Here is a 12,463-nt window from a genome sequence, read left to right on the forward strand (position 1 = left end):
TCACCGTGCCCTGTCCCAGCTGTCCTGTGCTGCAGCACGTTCCATTTTCTGAAATGCTTCTCTCCCCTTTCACCTCTATGTATAGTAAGTCTCTGCTGCATCATTGTCACTGTACTTAATAGGTACAGTAATATTCTGAGAGCAGACTTATTTTTATGAATAAGCCTACTGATGTTTGCTGATTTATTTTATATTCTGGTTGGTAAATCCTCAAAGAAACCATTCAATTTGCTTATAATTCAGTTTAACCTTTCCTTTTCTGGTCAAAGAAGTTCTGTTTTTAATGAAAACAAACCAAAAAAGAAAGATGAGATGACTCCAGATATGACAGACCAAGATTTACTTTAGTACAAGGCAGAAACTTCTATTAAAACAGGACAGACAATAACTCGGGCAAAGGGAAATGCTAGTCATCATGAAAGCTTCTTAAAACTAGTTTCCCTCAGTTTCCTAAAATAGGCTTTCAGGGCTTTTTTTATCTTGCACTATCAAACTCTGTTAGTTACATAACTAAAACAAGCAAATAAAGCGCAACAGACTACTATTAGCCAATATCTGATTAAGCAACTTTTAATATTTTAACATTGTAAGCATAGCCAGAGTGAAGTGTATATACTTGAAGTCTGTCCAGTGATAGACTTGAGTCACTGAACTACTGGTGCAAGGAGAATTACTGGCATTCTAACTTCATTTTCAGTTAAGACAGAGGATGCTGAAGTGATCACAGACTAGGATGCATTCCAGTAGTGCCAAATTCTAATCAAAACTCAGATTGTGCGTTGGTAGCCAAGGCTGAGGGAAACAATTATCCTGTACCATACACAGAAAGCAACTAGCATTGAACAGACAAAAAGTTTGGTCAACAAACTAGTTTTACTTCTTTAATAACATTTTGCTAATAACTCAAGAGGCACAACAGTACCAGTAAGCATATGAATTTTAAAATGCACAATGGCCACTGACAGTTGACTTGGATACAGTAATAGTGTTTGGTAGCAGACCTACAGACGGCTTTTCGATTCTTCCACTCTTAAATGATTTTGTATTTCCTCCTGACCTAGTCATGCACTGGAGAGGAATTCCACAGCAGTCTCCTTCTCTTCAGCTAATTCCTTAGCAGTAAGATCCATCTTCTCACGGGAAAAGTCATTAATAGGAAGACCCTCAACAAACTTCCAGGTCTTGTCCTGAGTGAAAACAAACAAATAAAAAGCCCTCCATGTAAGAACAGGCTCCATTCAGTCTGCATGAAAGAAACTTCGTGGCATAAGAACAAAGCTTATGGTCCTAAGAACCACATCAGGCAGCAGTTAATTTTATTTCAGATAAAGAATGCAACCAGCACCAGCTAGTCATGTCAGATTCTACTTGTCTACCAGCACTTAGCTGACACTCAAGTTAGCTTAACTTGGTTAATAAGAATCCTCTCTGTGAAAGACTGCTAAACCCTCACATCCCAGCAACTGCAGTCCCACACTGCTGTTAACAAGCTCCCATGACAGTTTAATAGGTCTTGCAGAAGATACATGGATTTAAATTCAGCCTAGTTACCTTGATCACAACAGGGAATGAATATAGCAGGTCTTCAGGAACACCGTAAGAATTGCCATCAGAAATGACTCCCATCGAAACAAATTCCCCCTGAAACCAGAAAAGAGACAGATGTATTTTCATTGCTAGAAGCAAGCAAAATTTTCATCATTTTCAATATCCTTTATCTCCTATGACACAACTTACTCAGAAGAGGACAAGATTCTTTCCCCTGAACACACATACACTCAAGGTCAGCGAGCTGGGCACACAATCAAAGCATTAGGCAAACAAGCACTTACTCAAGAGCCACAGCTTACCGCAGGAGTGCCAAACCAGATGTCCCTCACATGATCACAGATAGCTTTGGCAGCTGACATAGCACTGGACAGCTTCCTGGCCTTAATAACAGCTGCTCCACGTTGCTGAACGGTCTGCAATTAAGAAAAAACCAACCATAACTAAATTGTAAAGCAGCAAATCATGGCTTGGTCTACAGGCTGTTAGTAAATACCATCAAGAAAGACCATTGTATGTAATTATTTAATTTTATCAGTGAAGATGCAGCTCTTTCACTAAACAAACATGGCATACAATTCAGAAATACAATCTAGAAGAGTTTTGCCAACACAAGAATGTAACAGGATGTTTCAGAGGCTCATTCCTTAGCTTTACAGCTAGCTGACTTCCCTCATACCAACCAGATGTTGCAAGCTTTTCCCACCAGGAGACTTTGTGCATGTCAACAGTAACAGATGTCTTGAGCAACACAGTCAATTAAGGTCTTGTGCTGAATACCAATGTGAAACACTTGGTGGTCTCAATCCTACAATACTTAATGCATACAATTCATTTAAATCCTGAAGAGTTGAATCTACCTCACCATACTCAAATTAATAGTTTTTAATTTTAATAGTTTTGGTAAAGCTTTATTCATCTAGAGCTTTAGTAACCCATTTCCCTCCATATTCCGCTTAGGTAGCCTGTGCTCTCGATCTATTAATACCACTACTTTGTTTTACTAACCTACATTATTATTTATTACCACCCTAAGACATTTGCAGGCATTTGGTAGATTCAGATTCCTTTTAAGAAATGATGCTGATGATGCCACAGATTTAGAATTGGAAAGTGTGTGTGTGTGTGTGCACATGCATGAGCAGGGAAAGAGTTGCTGGCCTATTCTGGTGGGTGGGAAACAGCAAATGGATCATCCCACTTCATCTACAAAACTACCCCAAAAAGTCACCACAGTGAAATGGCAATGGTGCTTCTGTGTCACACAAGTTTCACCAGAGCTGTGATCAAAACTCCTTGCTGAATCATTTTAGCATTCCAATTGGATTTTTCTAGCAGGGTTTACATAGGCTTTCCTGCCTTGAATTTTACAACAGCAAATAACTGATAGCAACAAGATATCTGAAGATTAGCTTATTCTAGTGAGAGAAAAGAGCTGCTTCACTAAGTCAATCAGTTACATTGTGAGCTTAGGAGAAAGCAGATGCACAGAATGACCATTAAAAAAAAAAAAAAAGAGGTATCTTACCAGGATAAAGTCTCCCTTCAGCCAGCTGTCATCTTTTATAGCTTCATAGACTCCAACTTCCTTTCCTTTCACATTTACCTTCGCATGGTTAACATCTGGATATTGAGTGGAGGAGTGGTTGCCCCAGATGATGACATTCTTCACATCATTAGCAGTCACACCAAGTTTCAGAGCAATCTAATTGGAAATTAAAGATGTCCATTGCATTGACTTCAGCTTCTCAATTCACAGGCTTCTTTGAAAGCACTGCTCTGTTTGTATTTAGCAGAGATAACAGAATAGGCCCTTTTTACCTGAGATTTGGCTCTGTTGTGATCCAAACGAGTTAAGCAGCTGAAATTTTCCTTTGGTATGGATGGGGCTGACTTTGATGCAATCAGGCAGTTGGTATTTGCTGGATTCCCAACAACCACAACCTAAAAATGAAAAAAGGAAAGATGAAGTAGGTATTGCTGCAAAACAACTCCCTCCAGTGAAATACATTGCTTGGCCTTCAAAGAAGCTATATAAAAGTGAAGTTTTCTAATCTCTTGATTGTCTTCAACAACATTGTTTTCTTAGTGCATCAGTCATAGTCACCCAATTTTCTATAACTGCACAGAAAAATATTTTCCAGGTAGGTATTTTCTTTAACTTGACATCCAATGTGAAAGGGAACCAGACTTCTAGGGAGATCTACTGTACACTGATCTACAGCCCGGCTTCAAACCTCATGCTACCAGATACAGGGAAAGACCGACACGTGCACACTTTTCACCAACCACTTTTAAACACTTTCTGGACTGGCTGCCACTGCTTTATATAATTGCTTCATAATTAAGAATGCCAGAACAGTTACTTATCTTGATGTTCAGAGGCAGTTAGAAGTAAAATACTGCCTCAACTCAGATCAATTTATTACTATGCAAAACTGATTTTTATTCATCCTTCATTTGTGTCTCCAATGCCTTATGTCAAGCTCCATATAATCTAAATCACACAAGCTGATCTGCCAACCTCTCTTTGTATTTCCCCTTTTGAAAGTGAGTTCAGTAAATTTTCCACTACTCTGCAATAGTTATACTGAAAGTTTTTATTCCAACTGTAAAGAAGCAAACACATCTTTAGAAGCAGTAGGAAGTTCATCAGCAGAGGAAGCAGACATTAAAAAGTCAGTTACAAAGCACAGTCGGAGTCTGGGTCTGAGATTAAGAGCAGTGGGAGAGCAGCCACATGATCCCATTAACTGTGCTGAAGGAATCTGAGAGAGAACAATTAAAATCTTCCAATGCTCCAAAGAATAAGATGCAAACAACCTAAATAAAGCCGATTTTTGTGCAATTGTAATTCCATATTGATACTGAAGTTAAGGGTCATTATGGTAAAGGATACAGATGGATATGAAGTAGGCAGCTGCATGTAGATAATTCAGTTCTCCAAAAGAAGAGAGGTAATGACCAAAAGACTGCTTTTTTTTTTTAAATACAGTTTTATGGGGTTGTTTTTCAAATTGGAGGTTCAGCAGTTCAGGGTATGTGTGGAATACAGCAATACAATGTAAGACCCACCTTTTTCACCATAGAAATTAATGACTAAATCATCCACCTATTTAACATTCTGTTTCTTATCTAGCCTTGACTGTCGTCTATTTTCCAGGGCATAAGGTAAGGAAAGCCTGCACTGAACAGGCTCCTGCTTGTGCAATATTCTTATACAAAGCATCCAAATCGCTACATAACAGAGAATTAATGTTTTAAATTCAGTTCCTATATTCACCTTGACAGTCTTTTTGGCATACTTGTCCAAGGCTGCACCCTGAGACTTGAAAATCTTCACATTTGCTTTGAGTAAATCCTTCCTCTCCATGCCCTCTCTCCTTGGCATGGAGCCAACCAGAATTGCTATGTCAAGATCTTTGAATGCAACTTCTTCCTTGTCTGTTGGAATGACCTCTAAAAAAAAAAAAAGAAAGGGGGAAAATAACTCAGCAAGATAAATATTCATGGCATAGTGTTAATGGGAATATTCTTTTGTCCATAAATAGTATATAATCTAATCTGACAATAGCACCACCTTCCCCTTCCAAAACCACCAAGTATAGTCATTTGGCCCTACCTCCACAGATTAACTACTTGCCAGTAAATGGGCTTTACATACAAATATTTATCTAAAGTGGAAAACACAGGAGAAATCTATGTAAAAGATACATTTCATGTGCCTCTATCCAAAAACGTACATATAAGTACATATGCTTTTCTTCACTTTTACAATAAAATTTCAGTGGCAAGTACCAACACAATTTAAGTTTTCCTGCCCCTTTCACAATTCAAAGCAAAGAAGGTTTGATTTGTACAAGAGCTGGTACCTACATACTTTTTTTGTCACGTGTTATAGTAATTACACTAACACCTACTTGCTCTCTTTCTTCTGCTTGTTTAAACTATCAGAACTCAGCTTGTTTACATGGCTTGAGGAGCGATTTTTTATTTTGTGTCCTTATACAGAAGATACTTGTAAGACTAAATTAGTTTATTTTTTTAAATTTAGCAATAAATATTATATATATATAAATAATATATTATTTATTTCACAGCTGGGCTAGAATACAATGCACATATGCAAAAGTATCTGACAATTTCATGTCCAGGCTGAAACTTCAGGATTAGATGACATAAACCCAGGTATCTGCACTGGCAGTTCTGTTCAAAAAGCCTATTCGATGTCATTCTTCCTAGCTTACAGGCTAAGTTAAATTGATTATATTCCACAAAATACAAAACCAAGGAAGGTTCATCCAAGATTTTCTTCTGTCTAACTTCCTGCCAGGGACTCATAAATGCAAGAATTGTACTGCAGCATCTTGTAGGTATAAGAAAAAATTGTTTTGGCCACCTCTGAGCAGCGGCAGAGCACAGTCCTGCAGCTCCATCACCACACCTTCCAATACCGTCATCATAGGGGTGATGTCCAGCAGCACAAGAATAAGAGGCTAGAAAGAAAGAAAAGGTTTAGTGCAAACTGGGCACAATCTGCTTTGAAAATGAATTTGTCTTGTACTTGGCTGTTACCTCGTGGAAGATTTAAAACCCATTTTCAGAAAACAAACAACTTCAGCACAGCCACCAATTGAAAGCTCGCGTAACAGAGCGGGACTCCCATTTTCCCCACTTAAAGAAGAAATTACTTGCATATTGGTAAACCATTCTGAGTGTCTATGAGGAAACTAGTGTCAGGCACTGCAGTTCTGACAGTCATTTATTCCCGTGCAATTCAGTGTGAGAGTTACCTGGTCTTTGCCGAAGACATCGCCCTTGGCAATGCTGTAGAGGAGGGAGTAAGCAATCTGCCCAGCAGCTCCAGTCACCAGCACTCTGACAGGTTCACCCTGCAAGGAAATGACACAGCCTCATCCACAGCTCCACACCTCAGCCTCACACCTGATAAAAATTAAGTTATTGCAGCAATAACGTTATGATTATTTAACCTGGATGAAAGCATGTGCCTAAAGGTGGATCAGCCCCAGCTCCTGGGATCACATTTCTGATTCTGCTAGAACCACCAGCAATTTCTCTGCTTGCTTTTACAGAAACAGACCAGAATTGCCAAAACAACCTCAAGAATTGCTCCTGGAAAACTAGCAAAATGCCAGGAATAACAATGATTTGAAAAACTTTGCATTCCCTTTAACAACATTGCCTTGTTAATGTAAGACAATAAAACATACAGCCACCCATTCATACTTGAAATTTACTACAGAAATTTTATGAGATGTGACACTTGACTGGTTTTTAGATTCTTTCAATTTTGAGGGCTGTTCCTGTTAAGTATTTTGAACGCTTATTTGCAACCAAAGACTTATTAAATGCCAGAAATCAAAGAATCTAGTGGACTTAAAACTACTGCCTCACTAAACTGTTAGGCAGCAATTTAACTAATCCACAGACAAAAGCTACATTATGAACAAATACAGACACTACTATCCATAATACAACTGCCTATTGTCAAACTGACCCAAAACTCCAAAAGACTAGGATAAGACTGACAAAATGCTACTATATTACAAATAAGAAGGGAAAAATTACTTGCCCCATAGCAAAACACCACTTTGTTAAGCAGAATCAGGACTTGGACAAATCCAGAGGTTATTCAACATTGAAAATTAAAGGCTGAAAGAGTTTGGCTTATTCAGTCTGGAGAAGAGAAGGTTCCAGGGAGACCTTATGGTGGCTTTTCAGTACTCAAAGGGGACTTATAAAAAAGATTAGAGCAAACTTTTTAGTAGGGCCCATTATGAAGTGACAGGGGGCAATAGTTTGAAATTAAAAGAGGTCAGATTTAGATAAGAAAGAAATACTTTACAATGAGGGTGGTGAAACACTGGCACAGATTATCCAGATTAAGTGGTGGTTGCCCCACCCCTGGAAACATTCAAGGTCAAGTTGGACAGGGCTCTGAACAACCTGGTCTTGTTGAAGATGTCCCTGCTAAATGCAGGGGGGTAGACCACTAACCTTTAAAAGCTTGTTCAAACCCAAAGTGTTCCATGATTCTATCAAAATGGAACACGTGCTAAAGGACATTCATAACCCAGTATTTTGTAAGCCTGTTATTTGTATTTCCCTTTTTCTCTAGAGGCAACAGGGCTGGGGCAGATTGTGCTAGGACAGGAACAAGCAGGCTGACCAGCCTGCTGGAAGGCCAGGCCCGCTTTTTCAGATAATTAAAAGATGATCATTTGAGATACAGACAAAACACCAGGCATAACTGAATGTGAAAGAAGTGATTTAATTGCATTCTGGGCTACATTATGAAAAGCCTAAACTGCAGAGCAAAGACAGGCCTTGCACTCAGTGCTGGTGATGTTGCAGATGGAATACTGAGTCCAGTTCTGGCAACCTGAGTTCATGGTCTGCAAGATGAGGCTGAGGGTGCTAGACATAGGCTGGAAAGGCAGAGGATAAGGGGGTATCTAACAGCAGCCCACTACACCTTCACAGAGTGTTACAAAAATAACACTGCACCCAACACCTCTCAGCAGTGGCAGAACGGGCTGCAACAGCTACAAATCAGGAGAAAAACTCTGGATTGTGTGGTACTGCTACAGCAGAACAGGGTACCCAGAGAGCGTGCATAACCTTCACCCCTGGCAGCTGTCGAGACCCAGACCAAAACACCTATGACTTGATCTATCAGTGGCAAAAGTCTTGCCGTCAGGCTGCACTGGACAACCTCCAGACATGGAGCAAGAAAGAGGGCAGACTCTATGACCTCTACAGATCCTTTCCAACCAGCATTCCTGTCACTGATATTTATAGGAAAACCATGTGGGACTCTGAGTGTATTCTCCCTGCAGAAGTGACCAGCCAAGCACAGCTGCATCACGCTAGTGTTAGATACGTAAAAAAATGCAGCCACTTACCCCATTTTACCACATACTACATAACACCAGAGCATACATGAGGAAGTTAAACTACTGAACTTGCAGATTTAGACCTGGCCTCCATTACAGGAATGATCCTTTAAATATCTCGTTACATGTTTGCCCGTGACACGGTGTTGAAGTGCATTATTTTCTTTTGGACTTGTCCTGCCTGCTATGAGTCACACCCCTCCAACTTCATCGAAACTCCACTATGAGGGGGAAGGAGAGCAGACAATCAATTCTTGCTGGTTTAAATCTCAAAACTAGTTCTGGTACTCTACTCTTGAGCAGGGAAATGTACCGTAACATCTGAATGATGATGGGCAGCATGGATTAAGACGCGTATTAAATTTTAAAGCCAACTTTTCAGCATGTTTCTAAGAAGAATCTACATTTTATTTATATAAATGGAACAACACTCTTTTAAGGCAGCTAACCACACTACTTAGTAAAATAAGTACTGGAAAGTTACAGGGCTGCAAAACTTTGGCCTTGCAAAATCCCCATCATATAAAAAGTGATCCCATGCTAAGCTATTCCAGAACTCACACAAGTAGCAGGAGAACGTGTTTTCTTTATATTATAGGGGATCTGAAATCAATTGTGAATTGATTTCTGAATTTCCAGTGAACAGAAGAAAGATTTTAAAGGCTCTTTATTCTAAAGTAGTGTCACAAAAGGGGGAAAGGAAAAGAGACTTTTTTTTCCATTCTGTGAACTTTTATAAGCCAGTCTGATTTAAACACAAAAAATGCCAACCTACCTACTAGCATTATGGTGAGTATTCAGCATAACAACAGGAGAGGGAGGGAGTAGAAGATAAGAAGGTAAGAGATAGGACTACTTATTATTTTTTTACTGAGACAAATTTAGCAAACAGCCTCTAAAAAAAACCCCAAACCTTCAATCATGACTCAGCTCCATCTTCTCAACATAATTATGTTTGCTTACCACCATCCTTCCTCTTGTCCCCCATTTGGGACTGGAGGAGGAAAAAACATAAGCTAAAATAAAGTGAGGAGTGCTGCCTACTTGTTTTTCCTCTTCAAACCTTCAGTACATTGGATTCAGTACATTTCCCAGACCTTCTTAACCCTGCACCAGTTGTGAGCATTTAGCATCCAAGAAACTTTCATGTTCTCTCTTAAATCCAGTAGCTGGATTAACAAACCAAAAATGTTGTGCTTCTTACGAAATGTAGGTAACTCTCACCATAAAACCTTACATCTCATATTAAAATTGGTGTCACTGAGTGTCTGAGGCTACTTTTAGAGAAATGAGAAGCTCCCCAATAGAAGTTGTAGGTTCCGGACATTCATCTCCAGGCGCTTTAACCCGTGACTTGGCTCCTGCAAGTCCTTCATGCTGTGGCAACTACAGGGGTGACCTTTAATCACTCTCAGGTATATAGGAACTAGAGGACAAATTAAGCAACAACTAACTGAACTATTTTGTTCCAAAGCCTTCCCTACTCCACATTCAACCGATGTATAATTGAAGCACTTCAGGAAAATAAAAGAGTAGCAAAAGAAACAATGAGAAAAAAAAAAGGATGAGGAAAAAAAAAAACAAACCAGCAATCCCCAGGTACCCTTCTTCATCTAAGCCAGCAAATGTAGGATTTCTCCCCCTCCTAAACTATCACAGATAAAAGCAAAGCCTCCAATATCAAGTGAGGAAGTTGTGGTCTTAACACCCTCTGCACACACCCTGGTTTAAGAACTCAGTGCCTCAGTTATATCTGTGATTATAGCTGATAGCAGCAGACCTAAAATATTAGCGCCATACCCGCAAACAGCACTGCACTGCAAAACTGATTCAGGACATTACAAAGGTAAGTAAAAGATAACTTACAACCTATCAAATGTTGTGACAGGAACATCCTGACTGCACAAGTGATAGACTTTGCATTGCTAATTACAGATATGAGAGACCGCTACAAAAATTACTGCTGATAAACTTGTCTATAAAATACCATCAGCTTAACATTATTTCTGAATATTACAGCCAACTAAGCTATCCCACCTTGTTTTACAAAAATGATTTAATCATTAAAATACATTTTTATCTCTTCCAAAGTCTAGAGTCTGCCTAATAAACTTTCCCTTTGCTCTCCCTTCTTTAGAACAGAGATACGGTGACAATAAACACGTTTGGAAATGTACTAGAAAGTATCAGCAAGGCAGCCGTGCACTTGAAGAACAGCACCAGTGCTGTGGTTCAGAGACCAAAGCAATTCCAAAGGTACTCCTTCCTTAACAAATGACCTTGACACAGGTTCCCCTGAAAAACTTTTTCCATTTCATTGAGCTAATGGTGGTTGCACTGATAGACAGATGATTTTATTTCAGAAATTTAAAGCCTCTGCCCAACACCACATGCATAATTTGAACAGCAAAGGCAAGATAAAAACAGTGACATTCTGAAAAGTTTGGACATCAAAAGGAGTTATAACCAGCAGCTATAACTCTGTGAAACCAGCCTATTAATGTCATCAATGTTTTGTGCTTTGAAAGCTCAAATACAAACTAAAACTTGCTGCCATGTTGTCACTCCCATAAATCCATATTTTAAATATAAAGAGTGGAAAAGTAGGATAAAGTTTACAGATTTTGGTATTTTTTAGGGTACAGCTGAAATAAGCCACGTTTCAGAGCATGCAAGCATCCTTTCTGTAGCAAAATACTAAAAGCGAAGTTTTGAATAACAGGGTATTGAGTCCAGAAAAACACAGAGATATTTTCATGCCTAGAAAGGAAAGCAAGATCTCCGTGCAGATTTGTCTATCTATGTATACATCCTGCAGAAAAGCAAAGCACTGCAGTTCACCTGTGTAACCTCACGGCAGAACTAGAAGGATTCCTTGACAATCTGGAGAGTCTGAACAAACAGCTGGATTTCCGACAGCAAGCAGGGATGAACCAATAAAGCCATTTCACAAGCACTTTCCCTTGAGCTAACACAGAAGCGCACCAAAACCTTTCACGCCTCATGAACGAAGGCGCTGGCAGCCCTCATCTCCCGAAGGCAATGCCGCCAACCGCGGCGCCGGGAAAAGGCGCGATTACCCCTCCGGAGTGCCAGCCCCAGGATAAGGAGGTTCACTGCGTTCCGACGGGGGCACATCCCGACCTCCCCCGCACGGCCCTGGGGAGAGGCAGAGCCGCCGCCAGGCCGGCACCGACCCCACGTCCCCGCCTGGAAGGTCACCGCGGCGAGGCCTCCGCGGGAGCTGCGGTGAGCCCAGAGGCGCCGCCAAGCCCGGCTCCTCCGGGTGCCACGACCACCTCTAGGTCACCCCTGCCCCCCACTCCCCGGGCCCTCCCAGGAGCAGCGCGGCCAGACGGGGAGGGCGACGCCTTTTCGGGGTCACCTCCGCCCGCCGAAGCCCGCTGCCCCGACCTGAAGGAACCCGAGGGGAGGGGTACCGCAGCGGGCCGGGGCGCGGTACCGACCATGTCTGCGGGAGCAGCAGATCCTGCTATTCGAGGTCACCTCTGCGGCGCGACTGCGGCCGTAGCAGCGCTGCGCCGAGGTGCCGTGGGAGGGCGGGGCGCGCGGCCTCACGCGGCCGCCTGGGGGCTGTAGTCGCGACTGCCGCCGGCCAGCGCTGCTCTGCTGCCGGAAAGAACTACAACTCCCAGCGTGCTCGGGGGCAGCGCACCACGCCCCCCCGCGCCATTAGCGGTTGCCGCTCCCCGCTCGCCCCCATTCATTGAAGAGCCCCGCAGCGCTGGAGGGGTTAGGCCGTTAGGGGGCGCTGCGCGGATCCCTTCGCTGCGCGTGCGCGCTGTGGGGGGGGCGGGGGCTGCGGCAGCTCGGGCTTCTCGGGCCGCGCGTGCGCGCTCGGCGGCGAGGATTGGGGGGGGGGGGGGGGGGGCGGTGGTGGCGCATGCGCAGGGAGTGGCGCGCGCGGTTGCTGCGGTGACGCGCGGGACAGGCCCCGGTGGCGGCGGCGCCGCTCCCGCGCCCGCCCCGCGAACTCG

General features: G+C 42.1%; 1 protein-coding gene across 1 annotated transcript; it reads right to left on the bottom strand.

The window, feature by feature from the left end:
• Positions 1-554: 554 nt before the first annotated feature.
• On the bottom strand, positions 555-12,069 carry MDH1 (malate dehydrogenase 1). The gene is made up of 9 exons (XM_082276659.1): positions 11,933-12,069; positions 6,342-6,440; positions 5,948-6,044; positions 4,832-5,007; positions 3,370-3,492; positions 3,077-3,253; positions 1,851-1,964; positions 1,552-1,641; positions 555-1,187 (listed from the first exon to the last, which is right to left on the bottom strand). Exons 1-9 carry the CDS (start codon positions 11,933-11,935, stop codon positions 1,062-1,064), a joined length of 1,005 nt encoding a protein of 334 aa, XP_082132785.1. The 5' UTR covers positions 11,936-12,069; the 3' UTR covers positions 555-1,061.
• Between the last annotated feature and the right edge of the window lie 394 nt (positions 12,070-12,463).

Source organism: Coloeus monedula, assembly GCF_965178545.1.
Source record: "Coloeus monedula genome assembly, chromosome: 2".
NCBI lineage: Eukaryota > Metazoa > Chordata > Aves > Passeriformes > Corvidae > Coloeus > Coloeus monedula.